The sequence below is a fragment of the Pelmatolapia mariae genome, linkage group LG5 (assembly GCF_036321145.2).
Source record: "Pelmatolapia mariae isolate MD_Pm_ZW linkage group LG5, Pm_UMD_F_2, whole genome shotgun sequence".
NCBI classification, from domain to species: Eukaryota; Metazoa; Chordata; class Actinopteri; order Cichliformes; family Cichlidae; genus Pelmatolapia; species Pelmatolapia mariae.
In genome coordinates, this window is record NC_086231.1 from 16,849,806 (window position 1) to 16,868,656 (window position 18,851).

General features: G+C 39.4%; 1 protein-coding gene across 6 annotated transcripts in view; it reads right to left on the minus strand.

The window, feature by feature from the left end:
* Positions 1-1,606: 1,606 nt before the first annotated feature.
* Positions 1,607-18,851, minus strand: part of kaznb (kazrin, periplakin interacting protein b) — a 141,720-nt gene continuing 124,475 nt past the window's right edge. For 3 of the 6 annotated variants that reach the window (XM_063473923.1, XM_063473925.1, XM_063473926.1), the window contains 11 exons: positions 17,510-17,680; positions 16,040-16,220; positions 15,760-15,893; positions 13,864-13,987; positions 11,148-11,338; positions 10,903-11,021; positions 8,858-9,089; positions 8,505-8,606; positions 7,872-8,038; positions 7,658-7,754; positions 1,607-7,368 (listed from right to left, as the gene is read on the minus strand). In XM_063473923.1, coding sequence (XP_063329993.1) covers positions 7,207-7,368; positions 7,658-7,754; positions 7,872-8,038; positions 8,505-8,606; positions 8,858-9,089; positions 10,903-11,021; positions 11,148-11,338; positions 13,864-13,987; positions 15,760-15,893; positions 16,040-16,220; positions 17,510-17,680 — 1,680 coding nt within the window. In that variant the 3' untranslated portion in view covers positions 1,607-7,206. Of the gene's footprint in view, positions 7,369-7,657; positions 7,755-7,871; positions 8,039-8,504; positions 8,607-8,857; positions 9,090-10,902; positions 11,022-11,147; positions 11,339-13,563; positions 13,988-15,731; positions 15,894-16,039; positions 16,221-17,509; positions 17,681-18,851 lie in introns of those variants that run through there. The other 3 variants (XM_063473924.1, XM_063473927.1, XM_063473928.1) reach the window with 3 other exon arrangements.

The following is an 18,851-nucleotide window of genomic DNA, read 5'->3' on the forward strand; positions in this document are numbered from 1 at the left end:
ATTTCAGAGCCCAGAGGAAAATATTTATGTTCTGCAAAAATAAAAATAAGCAAATCTTAGTTATTTAGTTGCTGGTGAATTTATTAAGGGTGCATTTATTGAATGGTTGACTAACTCATAATTTTGCTTATAAATATTTATTGTTTAAATTTAATTAAACTGTATTTATATGGCTGCAAATCACAACAACACTTGCCTCAAGGTGCTTTATATTGTAAGGTAAAGACGCTACAGAAATACAGCAAGCACCTGGTAACAGTGGGAAGGAAAAACTCCCTTTTAAGAGGAAGAAACTTTGTCAGAACCAGGCTCAGCGAGGGGCAGCCATCTGCCGAGACCGGTTTTGTGTGAGAGGAGGAAGACAAGACAGAAATGAATAATAACTAATGATTAACTGCAGAGTGGTGTATAAACACATGGTGAGTAAAAATGTGGGTCAAGAAGAAATGCACATGGAAAAGCATCATGGAAAGCCCCCAGCAGCCCTATTGTAGTGTAACTAAGGGAGGGTCAGCTTAGCCCTAACTTGTCAAAAAGCAAAATTTTAAGCATGTTCTTAAAAGTAGAAAGGGGGTCTGTCTCTTGAATCCAAACTGGGAGCTGGTTGCAGAGGAGCCTGAAAGCTTAAAATAAGGTAGGGCCTGAATATTCAAGTAAGTATAAGTAACTACATGCTTTGTCAAAGTATCTTTGGTATCTAGAAGAGAAAATGAGCTCCTCTGATAAGATCCTAAGAGAGCATCTTTATAGAAAAAGGCCGTTTACACACATATTTTAGGTCATAATGTCCACTGTGGAGCAGGTTGAGTCATATCACATGACCTTCAGGGGATTCAATTATTTATTTAAATCCTTATGAAAATCCTAATAATCCTAATGAAAGCTCTAGAAGAGCAGCTGGTGCGGTCGTTTTTGTCAGCTATAGTTTAGAAAGTGTCTTTTTTTTTCATATCTTGGGTCAGTGATAGAGGAGATCCCTAACACTACCAGTGATTTTAGTTTGAGATAATTACTGGGATTAATGGAAATATTTAAATGTGAAGCCTCATACACTTTTGTAGTGGCAGGTGCCTTGTGTGCCAAGGTCCTTGGGATCTGCTCTGTTTAGACGCCAAGAGGTCAGAGTGCACTACAGCCTGTAGTACAGCAATGGCTAATGGGCCATAACGCTACCCTTCAAAATTTGTACTAGTCAGCGTTAACCCTTTCCATGCTAGTAGTGTCTATACTTGGGCCATGTTGTGTTTGTTAAATGGAAACTGCTACCATTTCTTGCCAGATGTGGCACAACCTTCTGGTGCTAAAGTGACACAAATTCATCTTGCTCTCATACGGTGATCTTTGAGCAGAGAATAAGGTCAGTCAGATCACTGCAATTAATAAAAAGTAAATGAGAATAATGTCCATATATTTTTTTATGATGCGAGCTCTTATAATAACCAACTCAACAGGCTAATGTGACCATTCTGAGCTTCTTTTTAAGATAACACAGAGGTGTCGTATGCAAGCAGAAAGATATATTTTCAAAACCCTTGGAAGAAAAAATAATTTACATCTGGACCAACTTTACATTCTGAGTTTGTTAACACAAATTTAATGCATTTCTCCTCAAAAATAACAATAACAGTCTTACATTCTATGCAACAATTTACAATAAATCCACTTTCATGTTGACATGTATGAAAAGCTTGTACTGCTTTGCAAAGAGATGTATATGTCATGTGTTAAAAGCAAATACATTGCATGTCCCTGTCTTCTTTCTCTATACAGGTTTGAACTGGTCTGATCTTCCCGCTTAAACAGTTTTGCTTTGGTGAGTCAAAGAGACGCCCAGATAGAGACAGACAAACCTGTTCTCTGCTATTTGAAGTAACCTCAAGGTTTCAGCCACACTCGGTGTGGCTCTGTGCAAGTCCCAGCGGTGGCGTTTAATGAGTGTTTTCATGCTCAGGAACAGCTGTGCATTATAAAACACGACCAAAACTGTACAGAATACACTGTTACATTCTTTCCATTGACTTCATAGTATAATGGCACAAAGTTTTGCCTTCTTCACAGTTCATACAATACACATATGTGGAGTCTTTGTACATTACCACATTCTTAATCCAACATTCCAAAGATTTATCTACATATCACACTGCATGACTGCATCATCTTTTACATTACAAAAACATAATTATGGGTATACCAGCTGTCAGAAGAAGACACACACTTCACATGTCATTGTTTTTAGTAACATCATCTTACACATTTAGAGCTGATGGCACTTGAGGGCCCTGTTCTTCAATCTGAAGGAATTTAGGCTAAAATACTTTTTTCAGGTTACAAGAATCTGGTTTAGTCTCGTCAATCTAATCTGATTCTCTCAGCCTCCTTTAGGATTGGTTTGTTAATCCCAAATAAAAGTTCAAGGGAAAAGTTATGGAGAGGCATAATAGTGGCTGAATGCTGAGCATATGAGTGCACTAACAGAGGGAGAGGAGCTGAGACAATAGGCTTTTAACAAAAACTGGAAACATCCTTGCTTCTGACCTGTCATTTCCCAGTGATCCCAATTAAATACGACGCGTGGCACAGCTTCATTGTCAGTTCATTGTTTTCTTTTTCTTTTTTCTTTTTCTACAGCCTGCCACTTTATGTTATGATCTCTGGCAGATGATAGTAACAGTGTTAATGACCAAAGTGGCATTACATGACAAGTTAAGCATCATGCTTTTTTTTTTTTTTTTAATATGGCACAAGTATTGTAAAGGCTTCTGCAAAGGACAGGCCTGGGCCTCCTCTCTCCTCCAGATGCATTTAAGGAAGTAAGACTTTGTTGAAGTTGGCTTCTGATCAATTTCTGAGTCAATGGCAGGGTGATTCGGGAGAAGGTGACGAGGTAGATCAAAATAGAGAGATGAGAAAAACCTTTGGGTTTTGTATTTTACTGCCATTCTTCAGGAGTTTAACAGTTTCACAGAGACAAAACACAAAATATTAAACATGAATTCTTGTTTAAAATATGAGTAAGTTTGAGCAATATTCTCCCCAATGGCCATGCAAGTGATTTTTTAATTAGTAATCAAATTCTGTGTCTTGGGGTTGAAACCTCACTCACATGCATGTAAGATATTTTAGCAACGTGAGGTCCACAACTATTCACTTGAATTTGAATCTTTATTCAAAACGTTATGCCTGTTTAAATGCTGTGTTATGTTCTAGCTAACCAGTCGCCAGGTTTTTGCAACATTTCTTTAAATTACCATAAATTTTAAATTTTTGGTAATTGAAAAAAATTCAAAACTGTTTCTGAAAGCAGAGACGCTGCGCTTCCCAGTCATATTAGGGTCATTACGGTAATCCCAGTCGTGAGGTACAGCAACCCCAGGAAAACAAAGGTTGGTTGACCGAAAAGAGAGTGAGGGAGTATAACAGAGCTCTGCAGAAAGTTGACATTTTATCTGATATTTGGGTGTTTTTTTATTGCTTTGTTTTTGCTGCTCTGTGCTGTGTTTTTTGTTGTGATTTGCCTTTTTTAAACTGCGTTTTACCATATTTTTCTACCGTGTTCTTTCTTTCTTTCTTTCTTTGGCTGAGTTTGATACAAACACAAACAAGAATGCTGCAAAAAGTAAGGAAAAGGGCAAAACTTTTGCCTGGAATGAAATAACACCAGAAGAACTACAAAAGTACCTGGGCTTGTTACTTTACATGGCAGTCTGCAATTTTCCAAAAATAGTAGACTTTTGGAGGAGAAACACAATTTTTCACGTTGCTTTTTCTGACACGATTATGTCCAGAGACCAGTTTCTGGCCATCACTTCTAACCTTAATATCAGTGATCCAGAAGATAATGTGGCCAATGAGAAAAAACAAAACAAAACAAGGCACAGAGGACTATGACACACTACACTCGGTCAGACCCCTCCTTGAGATGATGAGAAATCATTGCATGAGTAACTACCACCCAAAGCAACATATTTCAGTTGATGAGAGGATGGTTGCTTCAAAGGCAAGATTAGCCATCAAGCAATACACGAAAGCCAAGCTCATCAAGTGGGGGCTGAAATTTTTTGTTCTTGCTGATGTGAATGGCCACACCATAGATTTCATGCTGTACATGGGGAAATCAAAGTTGGTATCAGGGAAAGGACTCTCTTTTGATGAGGTTACATCACTAGTGGACAAAGACTATCTGGGATCGGGTTACTTTGTCTTCTGTGACAACTTCTACACCAGCCCATCCCTCTTCCAACACTTGAAAAAGCAGGGATTTTGGGCTTGTGGTACATCGACCAACAGCATTTATTGTGAATACAATAAATGCATGGCAAGAGTGGATACATCAGACCAGATGCTGGGAACAAATTCAGTCCATCGCAAAACCAGAAGATGGAACATGACAGTTTTCCAGCATCTTCTGGTCATTGCAGTTACCAACAGCTTCATCCTTCACAAAGAGTTGTGCATCAGCAAGCAACAGAAGCACAAGACTGGCCAGGCCTTCCAGGAGGAGCTTGCTGCACACCTCCTAGGTGTTTGCTTGGATACCAGGCCTGAGTCCCCAAGTCAAGGACACTTTCCTGTCCCTATAAGCACTGGAGATATGGGAAAGAGGCAGAGCATGGGAAGGAAGCAGTGCATTGTCTGTAAGAGAAGCACTCCTTGAAAATGCCAGCAGTGCAATGTAGGCCTTTGCCTGCAGCTTGAAAGGAACTGCTTTTTGACGTTCCACCAGGGGTCAAAAATGTCTGGACTTGCTTAGGAAAAAAAGAGACCCCAGAAACAAACTATAGGGCCAAAGTTCAAATATTTGTCATTATTTCAAAGTTCAAATTGCAAATTCTAAATCTTTTATTCATGTACATTCTGAGTGCCTTATTCAGTAAAAATCTGTTAAATTTCAATTTCGTTTTTTGTGTTTTCCTACTGTTATGGGTGTGTAATAACAACTACCAGATGTTGAAAGAAGTAGTAGTCCTGAAAAAAGGAACAAAAGCACACACTCACGGTAGATTTAATTACACTTTTACAGCTAAAACAACAAAATAATTCCAGGTGGTGCTGTTTAGGGTTTAAAGGGTGAGACTCTCGTGGTTGTCTTTTAACCCATAATTTGGCCATTTGTCTGGACAAACATATTTATCTACTAAAATAAATCTAAATGTCTCAGAACAGAATTTCCTTACACTCAACAGACACTTTATTAGCTACACCTTGCTAGTACCAGGTTGTACCCCGTTTTACCTTCAGAACCGTCTTAATTCTTCATGGCAGAGATTAAACGAGGTGCTGGAAACACTCCTCAGATATTTTTGGTCTACGCTGACATGATAGCATCACACAGTTGCTGCAGATTTGTCAGTTGCAAATCCATGACGCGACTGTCCCATTTCACCACATCCCAAAGGTGCTCTGTTAGATTGAGCTCTGGTAACTGTGAAGCCCATTTGTGTACAGTGACTTCATAGTCATAGTCAAGAAACCAGTTTGAGATGATTTGAGATTTGAGACACGGCAAATTATCCTACAGGAAGCAGCCAGCCAGGGGAGGAAGACAGGACTGTGGAGGTGAGACAGAGATTAATAATAACTAAATGTTAAGTGATTAAAGATGGGTACATTATGGTCAGGGATGGACATGGTCAGCAGCAATACTCAGGAAGGCTGTGGGGTTTAGATGATGCTCAGCTGGTACTGAGGCTGAAAGTGTGGCAGGAAAATATGCACCTGCACCATTATGCCACCGTCACTGATATTACTGATACAAGGCAGGATGGATCCATGCTTTCATATTTTTTATAATAAATTCTGACCCTACCATCTGAATGTCAGAGCAGAATTGAGAATCATCTCATTAGCTTCTTCTCTTAAGTTATTGTCCAAAAACTATTATTATTACACACAATATCAAACAAAATGCTATCTGGGTTCTCACGTGAAAATAATCTCTCTCTTCTTCATTTTAGTCCCGTATGGTCTAGCAGTTGTAGGATTTCTGTTTTTTCACAAAGTTGACACAGGTTCAAGTCCCAGTATGGAATCAGTCTTCAGCATGACTGCTGTCCTGCATGCCTTGGTTGTAAATTGGGTCAAAGCAACTTTTTTGATTCTACTTGGACATGAGCAAGGCTTCTCGTCTTAGAAAACTCTTTTTTGGCCCATTTTCTGTAAACTGTGGCGATAGGGATGACTGGGAAAATCCCAGCAGATAAGCAATTTCTGAAATATTTAAACCAGCCTGGCACCAACAATCATGCCACATTCAGAGTCAATGAAATCACCTTTCTTCCCCATTCTGATGCTTTGGCAGGTCCTCTTGACCATGTCTATGGTCTATGTAAATGAACTGAGTCACTGGGATTGTCATTGGCCGATTAAATATTTGTGTTACTAAGCAGCTGAACCTAACCTAACGTGTACCTAACAAAATAGCTGTCTTCAACCATCTCAAAGCTCTTGTAGTACACCTGTGAATGCCTCTAAAACTGAATACTAATTTACAGTCCTTTGACTTATGATTGGTAATTTAAATGTACTTTGTAAGTTGCAAAAAAATAAAAAATAAACATCACCTTAATCGCACTCCAGATGTCTCTGTTCTGTACAGCTTTCTGTGATTTTAGAAACATCCAGTCAACAAATCCAGCGTTCATGTCTGGTTAACTGGGTTAGCCATGTATGAAGAACAGGGCCCTCATCTATTCTGAATAACAGCTGATATGTGCTGTATCTTTACACTGAAAGTAAGTTATAACAACTTTTCTTTTGTCATTAACAGAGTTTTTCACTTGCAGCTTAAAAAAAACGAACATGTTAAAAAGTAGCAGTAATAAATAGTAACAGTGCTGTGAAGATCATATGGACCTGTTTAATATAAGGCATTAAAAGAGCACTAATTTCAATTATATAACTGTGTGAAGTCTGTTTTAAGCCTTCTCATCTATCATACAAATATGATTTTTCCAATAATATATAAAAGTCTTGGAATACATAGTTTAAAAATAAATTAAAATAAAAAAATGAAACAGGCTATTAAGTTATCTTCCTCTCAAGTCCATCAGGTCACAATGATAAAGTTTGCTTGTCTTCAGTAAATGCTTCTCTAAAGATGTCAGATTACTAAATCGAGTGGCTCAGTGTGAGTGTCTCTCAGCTGTAAACAACTGCAACACAACAAAAATGTAAACAATGGTTAAGATCTCGATGGCTGAGGCTGGTTCAGACGTTGGTGATTTCGACACTCTTGTAGGTGTGCATCGGGCTGCCTTTGGCTCGGGGAACCGCCTGAACTCTGGCCTCTCTGGGCAGAGAGCTGCAGCTGCCGTGGAAGCCCAGACTTCGCTCCACAGAGTGGCTGTTTGCTCGTAACCTCAGCGGACTCTGGAAAAAAAAATCAAAAAGGTTGAAAACAGAATATGGAGTTTCTTTAAAGATGAGACATTTGCCTGTTTATAAAACGTTATCAGCTAAAAAGTAATTAGTGTTTATGATGGTCTTATATCAGAATCCTCAGTTTGAATCTGACCACAAGACTTTAGTAGCCAACTACTGATTCTTCTTTTCTTATTCTAGTGTACTCACATACTTAGTATATATCTAAACATGTGAAATATCAAAAAGGTTCTGCACAGCACTGCACATTTCAGTCTTTATAAAGTTTGTCTAATACCTTTCCGGATCTTCTTATAGACATCCTCTCATCAGCAAAACGGTTAACAGCGACAGGAGAGGAACAACCAATCACCTCAGTGTCCTGCTCGGTATTACTATAAACATAAGGTGTTACAAGACGTTGTTGTTTGTGATTGCATCCAAGAATATATACATACAAATGTATTTATAGGATAGAATATGAAGGTATGCAGGTAGGACTTTTAATCTACCTGAGAGGGACTGCGAGTGACTTCATCTCTTCATACAGGTGCCGATGAAGCATGTGTTTGTTGCTGGGGATGCCCAGGGCTTTGGCCATGGCATCTGTGTCGAAAGACTGATCCAAAGCCATCACTGCACCATGAATCCCTTTACCCTGAAGACTGTCTGCAAACTCCTGAGCAACGCAAGAGAGAAGCGTTGGATTAAGATGATGCAGTTTGCTCAGTGTGCTCATCAGTGAGTGTTAGCTGAAAAATAACTAACCTTGCAGAAATCGCTCCCTGGTCTTAAAGTTTAATTTGGTAGCAATTATAAGTACACAACAAAAAAGCTTTTAAAAACAGTTTTGGTTTGTCTTTGTGGGTCATAATAAGTGTTCACCACATGTTGCCCAAAATAAGTATGTCGGTATATTGCAGAACTAAAAAAAACCCCTCACGCTGTGTGGTCTATTCCCCATTACTGAGTGTACACTACTGTTATTCTTCTGTATTCTTTCAGTGGTGTGAGGCTTCAAAGAAACAAAGCTATCATTATTTTTGAGGGATTCTTAAAAACCCATACTTTGTGGTATCTGGTTCCAGTCTGGCAAAGAAATCTCCAGCACAGAGGGGAATGCCATCACTGACCGCCCCACCCACCTTGAGGTCGATGTCTCTGATCCACTTCATTACTCTGTGACATGTCCAAACAATGGGATCCCGGTTTTGGTGCTCGCATTTTGTCCGCCGTGCCTGCAGGGCCTTTAAAAACACCACACAAAGATAGCAGTGCAAGCACTAATGTGGCAGAGGCCAATGAAAACACAGAGAGAGAAAGATCAGAGAAGGCCAACGACATGCTGAGATAATGGAGCATTACAAGCTACTGTGTGGCTCCAGCTACCGCAGATAAGCATGTAGTTTTGTCACTGTAGCTGAGTGAAAGTCATGTAGTGATCGAAGAAAGATTGCTGAATAACTCCAGTCATGAATCTGTTATCATATAGTCTGACCTCTTTATCAAAGCTGAGCATCTGCAGCAGCTGGATTCCCAGAAGTAGACTGGTCTGATGGAACTGGTCACTGATGTTGAGAAATCTCTCCAGGTCTCTGCGGTTCAAAGAGTTGAGCACTCGTCCGTCCACCAAGTGAGACTGAAAGGTCTGGGAGTACTGAGGCAGTCCGACATCACTCAGCCATGATGTTGCAACCCAGTGATGGTCCATCTCAGATGCTTTTGATAATCTGTGATCAGCAATATCAAACAATAACATTAAAAACAAACAAACATCATATTTCATGCACTCCTCATGTTGTTTTACTCAAATGCATTATATCTATATATGTACATATACACACTACCAGTCACACTAAATAGTATCTATTTTCCTGACTATTTACATTGTGGATTCTCATTGAAGGCATAAAAAGTGTGAAATAACTCAAAACATGTTTAATATTTCAGATTCTTCAAACTATCCACCCTTTGCTTTGATTACTGCTGTGCACATTCTTGGCATTCTTTCAATGAGCTTCATGAGGTTTGTCACCTGAAATGGTTTTACAACAGTCTTGAAGGAGTTCCCAGAGATGCTGAGCACTTTTGCCATCACTCTGCAATCCATCTCATCCCAAACCACCTCGACTGCGTTTAGGTTTGTGGAGGCCAGGCCATCTGGCACAGCACTCCATCACTCTCCTTCTTGGTCAAATAGCCCTCACACAACCTGGAGGTGTGTTTGGGGCCATTGTCCTGTAATGACTCCAATCCCCAGTCCATCATTACTGACCCCAGTAATGATGGACTGTCGTTTCTCTTTACTTAGCTGATTGGTTCTTGACATAATATGAATTGTAACAGTTGTCGAATAGGGCTGTCATCTGTGTACCAACCTGACTTCTGCACAACATAACTGATGGTCCCAACCCCATTAAGAAGGCAAGAAAGTCCACAAATGAACCCTGACAGGGCACACCTGTGAAGTGAAAACCATTTCAGGTGACTACATCATGGAGCCCATTGAGAGAAGGCCAAGGGTTTGCAGTGCTGTCAGCAAAGCAAAGGATGGCTACTTTGAGGAATCTAAAATATAAAACATATTTATAGTTATTCATTATTTTTTCCTTTGCTACATAATTCCATTAATCCTGCTTCATATATTTGATGTCTTGAGCATGTATCTACAATGTAGAAAGTAGTAAAAATAAAGAAAAACCATTAAGGTGGAAAATTTGCTACTTATATTCCTGCCTTTATTTGGGAGCATTTATCAGACTAAGCAAGTAAAACAAGTACAGAAAAGTGTCCTAAAATACACATTTAGGTGTTTATTTTACTTCTCTGTGTCTGAAGTGCATTTATACATATTACTGAATATCCTTTGATATAATACCCATGCATATTAAACTTAAAATTTCAGAAAACCCATCTAAATAAAAGTGACTTGGAAAGTTTCGTGTTGATATCCGTTATTTAAAATATATAAAATATATATATTTTTACAATACATAGCTTTAAAGGCTTCTTATCACACAAGCTTTCTCTTGGCAGACACAGCAAGGAGCTGCTGGGTTCAAAATGAAAGGCCAGCTGAGACCTCTCTTTGTGGAGCTCGCATGATCTCCCTGCACCTGCGTGTGTTAACTCTGTATACTACAGCTTCCTCCCAAAGACATGCATGTTAGATTAATTGGAATTCTAGATTGGCCATAGGTGTGAATGATAGTCCGTCTCTCTGTGTTAGCAGTGCACCAGATTAGCAACCTGCTCAGGGTGTACCTCGCATCATGCTCAGTGACAGCTGGGACATGCTCCAGCCTGAATTGGATAAGTGGTAGAAAATGGATGGAGTTGTCTCTCATACTCTAAGTCAGAAATGTCTGCTTCAGTGGCACATATTTAACCCAAAACGTTCCACTTTTATCCCTGCCTGTATATTTTTAAAGAAAAGTATGCACAGAGAAAATGAAGATTTTGAGGTCATGTTTTTTTTTTTTTTTTAAACCCCCCAAAAACATGACATTAGTTATTCTGCAGTTTTATTTGGCTGTTACTCACCCTTGGTCCCCTTCAGCTCTCCTGTAATCCTCAATAGCCAATCTTATTTTCCTGCGATGAATTGGATTACTGATGCCCAGGCCTAGCTCTAAATCGTCATCCGTCAGGCCTAGAAGCACCTAAAGAGCAGAAATATAGTTCTCTTTCAAACAAACACAACACCTTGACATGTCCATCTGCTAACATCAAACAGCATCACACACAGGTAAACAAACAGCAAAACGCAACATGTACCAAAGGCATACCTTCCCACTTTTGACGTTTTCAGAGCAGGCTCGGATGTACATGGGCATTCCCATGACAACCTCCAGCCAGGCCTGGACTGCACCTGCCCTCCACAGTGACATGCATGTGTTTCGAGTCAGCTCCGCCTGCTGGAGGCGGTCCAGCTGCTCCTCTCCATCAGACAGGCTTTGCTGTGTGAGGCTATCAGAGTCTGGATTGGTCAGGAGAAGTTACGGTGTGGCATACAGGAGAATTTCAGGGTCAGTTGGATATGAAAATCAAATCAGATTACACATCTGGAGACAATCAGAAGGGAGCAGAACAAAAAGTATTGCGTCTACCTTAAAGTGGAGCCATACTGAGCTACATTTGTGATAGTACACTACAGTTTTTTCTGTATATCGAGGAGAAATCTGCACACCAAGATCAATTCATTTAAGTGAGAAAAAAAGAAAAATTGTTATATAACCACTAGATGGCGCCAGATTATCTCACTGGAGACGGCCAGTATCTTTGAATGAACTGTGCTTTGTTTTTTTTTTAAAGTAGATAGGACTGCACATTTGAATGCGTCTAAATAGAAAACAGTAGTTGAATTCAGGAATACAGACATCTTTTGGTTCTTCTGTGACAGTGTGGTGGTCAGTTCTAAAACTACTGCTTAGTAAAAGACGTTACAACACTAGTAACTGAGGCATATGAGGAGACTTAAGACCATTAGGATCATGTATTAGAGACAAAGGGATTATTCATAAAACATCATGCTTCTGCCCATCAGCCCCTCATCTAAAAAAAAACCAAAAAAAAAAAACCACAGGAAACACTGATTCATACCGAACCGACGAATCCAGGATGAACTCTGATTCGTCTCGACATGCTGAAAAAAAGGCTGCATGCAAATCCCACCATCTTTCAAAAGAGTTTTCAAAAAACAAACCACACAAACTGGTACTCTTCAATGGACATGATACGTGATATGAATAATCCCCAGAGTGTAAGAAACAGACAGCTGGTAATCACAGATGAGGAGTTACTCACTGGCAGGAGAGAGTTGCCATTAGAAATGGCAGGAGGAGAGGGAGACACACACGTTAGACTGGGACAAAAAAAACAAACAAAAAAACCCAAAAAACCAACCCAACATTACTCACGAAATAGAAAACTGCCACATTGGATTTATTCAGTTAGTGGTTTTATTTTTAAAATAAGATTTCATTTCAATTATAATTCACTTTGAAAATGCTAAAACCTCCTCGACATCTGGCTGCGACAGCTGCAGCAGATAAATATTTGAAGTCACTTCTTGTTTGTCTCATTTCTTTTAAATAAAATACTTCAATAGATTTAATCTTTTATGCAACATTTTCTAAATTACAAACATTTAACAGATTTGTTAGAGCCACATTTGCAAAAAAAAAAGGAAAGGAAAAAAGGAAAATTATAAAATGAGGAGGGATTCTATACAAATATAAAAAACAAAAAACAGCAAAATAAGGGGAGGATCATGCATTCAAAATGCAAGGAAAAGATAACCTGGTAAAAATGGGTAGGGCTACAAAGGAGCAACACAGGATTGCAGAGATTATTAATTTGGTTGGCAATGAATGGATGTCTAACCAAAGCAACACAGAGGGATCATGCACGTGTTTAATGCACATTCGTTCATCTCGTATAGGCACATGTTAGATAGCTCTGTAAAAAATGAGTCAGACATAAACAATGTTACGAGGCTAGTGCTAACAGTGATGGAGTGACTGAGTCTTTAAACTTTGGCACTTGCACATGGTTTTGACAGCAGGTGAGAGAGGTGCGTCTGAATACGCCTGCTCACATCTACAATTTCTACAGAAGACTGACTCTAGAAACCCTCAATGGCCAGTACGAGAGCATTATTAAAATGATTACTAGATTACAAAATATCCGCAAAAAAACTTCCCTGGTGCCCACAGTGCTGTAAATAAATTATTGTGAGCCAGCATTTATAGGAACGTGATGACAATCCTGTAACAGAATTACCTCTCAAACTAGTGTTTTCAAACCAACAGGAAACCAAAAAAAAAAAAAAAAAAAAAAAAAAAAAGGAAAAAAAATCTGGGCCAGTTAACTAAAGTCTAGTAATTTATCATTTCTATCCTTTAGTAGTAAGATTTGGGCCTGCAAGACTGTGAATAATATGGAAATAAATGTTGCAAAGTATGAAAAAAGCAACTGTAAAAGTAACAAAAAACAAATAGCATTTACAGTAAAACACTAGTTTCACAATAGCTCCTATTTACATATGAACAGCAGTACTTCAAGTCTCCAGTTATATAAAAAAAAGCATAAAACATTAAGACAATTATGATAATACAGCATAAATATGTCTACACAACAGAAAGAGTAATCCATATATATATATATATATATATATATATATATATATATATGTGTGTTTGTGTGTGCGCGCGTGTGTGTAAACATATATACATATGCATACATGTACAACTATAAATATATATCTAATTTACAAACATACAATTTTAGGGCAATATACTGTACATTTATGGTGATAGCAGTGACTTTAAGGGCTTTTCTTTAAGATTCAAAATCCTTCGCCTCCAGATAAATCCACAGACAGTCTTCACTCACAGTTAAAGCCAAGAGGATATCTACAAAAACTCAACACACACATGCACTCACACACTCAGCATCACCAGTCGGCATCCTCCTCTATGTAATAATCAGGGGTGGCTGTACCATCAAACAAGCCAGGATCCAGTGACTTGCGCTGCTTGCCCCGAGCGAACACCCTTGATAGGGATCCCAGTGTCATCTTTTCCTTCTTCTTCTTCCGCTTCTGGTCCTCAAGGTCCTCCATAGACTGAGCAGAGGAGATAGGAAAGCTGGGTTAATCAGCTGCCTTAAAGCCACACTGTAGTTTCACATTTTTATAAACTTTCATGACGAGTAAGGAGAGAGAGAGAGAGAGGGAGAGAGAGAGAGAGAGGTGTAACCAACTGGATCCAGACAAATACCAAAGCTTTTTGTCATTTCAGCCTGAATTTACGTTGCATTTTAAATTTTTATCTTGCATTTGAAGGATCAACTATTTTTTCCAGCATTATGCGTAAAATTAGCCTTACGTCAAAAGTTGTTTATCATTGACTTCTTTGGATCTGGCTGTAAAAAGTGAGTGAATTCAACCAGAGACTTAACTGCTTCTTCATTTAACTTCATGTTAAATACACTATATGAACAAGAGTACCAGGCTACCTGCATATTACACTTACAGGAGCTGCTCAACCATGAAAACCGTAGCCTCGAAGCTCCCGGTGCACAGTTTTTATGCTCCAGAGGAGGAACGCTGGGGGCTTTTATGCACCCATTATTTAAGTTTACATGATCTGTCACTTTGAGGCCAAGTTACCAGTTTGCCATACCAGTCTATAATGTTACTTACAGTTGATTGTTATATATCTAGCAGGGAGGACATTTAACCAGTTGACTTGTTACAATGATGTCATGCTTTTATATTAACAAGCCTGAATGGGACTGAAAACAGAATTCAAAGATAAAGAGGTTCGGCCCAACATTTTCGGTTTTATAGGTTCAGGTTTCTACTCGTCTTAAGAATAAAATTATATTTCATATTTAGATGCATGTAGCTATTTTGATGATGTAATAGCATCATTCTTGTTTTGTCCATTTTGAACAACATTTTCTGTAAATACATTTGTGTCACTGGCTACAAAGTTTGTGGTTACACAAATATTCACAACACTTTGTGACACATTGGTGTTTGTTATGTTTATTTGCTAAAATGTTTGACATTGTGTCAAATACAGAGTGAGAGCGTAAAGCAACAATCGATATTGAACTTGAAACTTCTTCTTAAAACGCATTCTTTCTTTTTCACGACTGCGAGCAAATTAGTTGTAATAATTATTGCATGAACACCAAAATAACTGTAAAGCTATCAGAATGGAGGGATTAATTATTAAAAATGATATTTAAAATATAGTTAATACAGTAGTTAATAACCTTTTTCACCAGATAGAGTAACTTACATTATCAGCTGGATCAACTTACCACTTCACATAGAGCAATTTTAACCACAAGAACATTTTTTAAATGGGCTCTCTTATTATGTAGTCTATTTGAATAAGGCTAAGATTTTAAGGGTTTTTAAAAAGCCCAAAAAAGAAAACATGCACACTAGCATGTATAAATATTTAAAAAGGAATAAAGTTATAGCTTGCTTAATTAGAAACAAATTTTGACCTGGTTGTATGTGCATGTTTGTTTAACAAATAAGGTAATACGTGTTAATTGAAGCTTTTAATGTGCCACTGCTACCCGTTAACCCCGTTTCCAGTCTCCCTGTATAGCTAAGCTAACCAGTTGCTGACTTTTGCTTCATACTTACTCATATTGAAACATTAGGCATGAAATACACAGTGCCAAGCTAGTGCAATGCCAAACTGTTGCGTGTGAAACAACAAAAGAACTCCAACACCAGCACTGAGCAGGCAAGCAGAGCCCATGAAGCTGACAGTACAGAGGAACAGACAAGAGAAGGCAGAGTGGAGCGAGGCACTAACAGAAGATTGCGGAGGTGTGATTACTTGGTCGAGGGGGCCAGGCAGCTCTTACATTGCAGAGGGAGTGGGTCCGGTGACGAGGTGAGTTGATGTCACTTGGCGTTGACGAGCGGTCTCCATCAGCCGCAGAGGCTTCAGAGATCACAGAAGGCTGACGTGAGTGGCAGGGGCTGATCCTGACCACAGCTGAGGCGTCACACAAACACACAAACACACCGATATTGCAGATTCCCACAGTTAGTATGAGAAACCTCCTTGAAAAAACCCTGTGTTAGTAAAAGCAACACCAAGTAGCAAAGAGACCGCGAGGCAAGGAGGAAAAGAAAACCTACCCTGTCTGTCTGTGGTGTGTCCGTGGTAGAGGGTCTGTTGGCTCTGGCGGATGGCGGCCGTGAGCGGAAGGTCGGCGTGCATCACCCACTCCTGACTGCCGTTCACCACCGGTTCTGTTGGCATAGCCACTGAGTGGCGTTTTGGTACGTCTTTAGTCAGTGTGGCCAGAGACTGCTTTGCCTAAGAAGAAAAATAAATAAATAAATAAATAACAGAAAATTAGCATGAGAGTGAACAGGGACAAAGATGTTAACATTACAGGACTAAGTATAATTACAAGGATCAGTATACACGATATAAGATTATACAGGCTATAGTTTATTCCACTGGCTGTGACACTGGACACTGAGAGTCATTAAGAAGCCCACTTTTTTAAGTTGGAAATCATCAGAATTAATCTCACACGACCAACTGAGTACCAGCTGTTTTTTTTTAATGAAACTCTGAAAACATCTTCCTAATATTTTGCCTCTCCGGGAAACGACATGGGACCTCGGTGAGTGGCAGAGGATCCTTCAAGTATTGTGGGTTTCAGGGTGGGGCCTCCGATGATCGGGCTTGTTGTGACACATCCTTCTGCATGCTCAATCGGATTGTTATCTGTTAGCTTTTGTTGCTCTTTGTTGCATTCCTCTTGCCATTCCTAGTTCTGTCATTTTATGGGTGTGGCCGGGTGCATAACCCTGCTGGTGGAGGCCGCTGCCATCAGGGAGCACGCATTTATTCTGCAGCACTGTGTAACTGGGTGTTACCTGTCAAAGAAACATCCATGGGAATGGTGGGAACTGAGGGGTTCCAGCAGAGCGCTGCACTGTGACATGATGATCAGTGCTACGTTGTGACTGATCCTTCAAGTACTGTGGGTTTTAAACATTAGAAAGTGCAACAGGATGGTCTATTCCTGAGATATGGTGACAACAAAAGCTGAAGTTAGAAAATAGCCAGTGTTATAAACCAAATGTATTCATCACTTTCCATAGGACTTTATTTATATATTTTTTTACTGAAAGCCTCTGAGAGAGGACAGACTGGAGAAAGTTGAGTTTAGCGGCAGAGAAAGCAACAACATTTTAAAGAAAAGAAGGAGACAGTGATATTGTGTGGCTGGGCTGTTTGACAGTGATGCAGCTCTGGCACTGAAGTGCCAACAAATGTGATCTGTGATGGAGCGTGATGTGAGGATCTGTGGGTGGCTGTGACTTGCTGAGGGAGGAGAGAGATTAATGACACACAGACTGACAAGTGTACCTATGAGGGACTGACACAGCAGCACAGAGATAAGGCATGAATTTCTTTCTCTCAAAGCATTAAGTTTTGCTCCAGACTGAGGAAGTGGCATATTGCATGCGTCTGAACTGATATGAACATGTGACCTTCTTTGCATTTGTGCCACGTGTACCAGCTAAGAGTTGAGGTGACTCCACTGCAGTTTAATAACTTTAGCAAAGTTGTGACTCCGTCCGACTCACCATTGTGAGCTCGGCCTCCAGTTCTTTAATCCTGTTCTCCTTCATATCCAGCTGAGAACGCAGGACGTTGGCCTGCTCTGTGGATTCTTTGGTCTGCCTCCTCAGGTCCCACTTCTCCCTCTCCAGCACGTCCTTCTCCTTTGCCAGGGCTTTCACTGCATCCTCACTCTCCTGCAGAAATCGCACACATACAGTTATCGTGATTTCACATCAAAGTCACATTGAATGATCCGAAAAAAAATTTGAGTGAAGCAGCACACATCGTGTGTTGCTGTATGGTTTTGAAAAGAGTGGAATTTTAGTAATTCCAGTTACGGACCGTTGCAACTAAAATAAAGTGATAAGCAAGACAGACTGTTATGTGGTTGTGTGGCTTTATAGACATTTTGTAGGCTTTATTCATGTTTTATGCTAGTGTCTATGTTTTTATGAAGCAGTTATTACTGTTACATCGTAGAGAAACAGTTAAACCTGTCAACAGTGCTAATTAATATCCGAAGGTGTTTCCACACCTGCGATGTTTAGTCTGTTTAAACTGAACTATACTATATGCGCACAAGTCAGTAAGGGTTGGCAAAGAGGCATGAAAAGATTATAAATTCTCCATGCTCTCAAATAGTCCAGAATGCAACACCTTCCTGTATTTACGCTTGCTGCTCATGCCCCAGACACATCTGGTCTATAAGCAGACTGAATGTTCTTACGTGGTTTGTAATGACACATTGTGGTTCACTTGGATTTTTCTCTGTGTGAAATGAAACCAAACCACAGGGAAAGTTACAAGGTTACAAACCTATCTGCTGATGGGACCACAATAAAATGACTCTAGGTGTGAAAACACTGCTAATTACTAACTATAAGCTTCAGCTTTAGAATGGAAAAAAGAAATCAGAATAAAATATCCAAAAATGCAGTTCTTCACGTGTGAATCTCCATAGACTACAACAATAAATGCCCGACTTCATAACTAAAATAAATATACTTTGTCCACATAACTAATTCTGTCCTTTATGATAACCGTGCAGAGGTTCATTTTTAATGTAACTCATAATCATCAATCAAGCACATGAATGCTGCTAGTATCCAAGTTTACATCCCATTGCACCATTGCTAACAAGGCTAGCTAGCCTTAACTGATAACTTGCCAAAGTGTCACTTCCAGTTCAAAAAAACCCAAAAAGACCCAAAGTACCAAAATGGCAATACACAAACCATGACGTCACCGTGGCTACATCCATCTTTCATGTACAGTCTATAAATGGGTAGAACTGTAAAAACACTAACTGTTAAAATGGTTTAAAAATACTAAACACTTAAAATCTCTGTACAGCTGGACAAATGA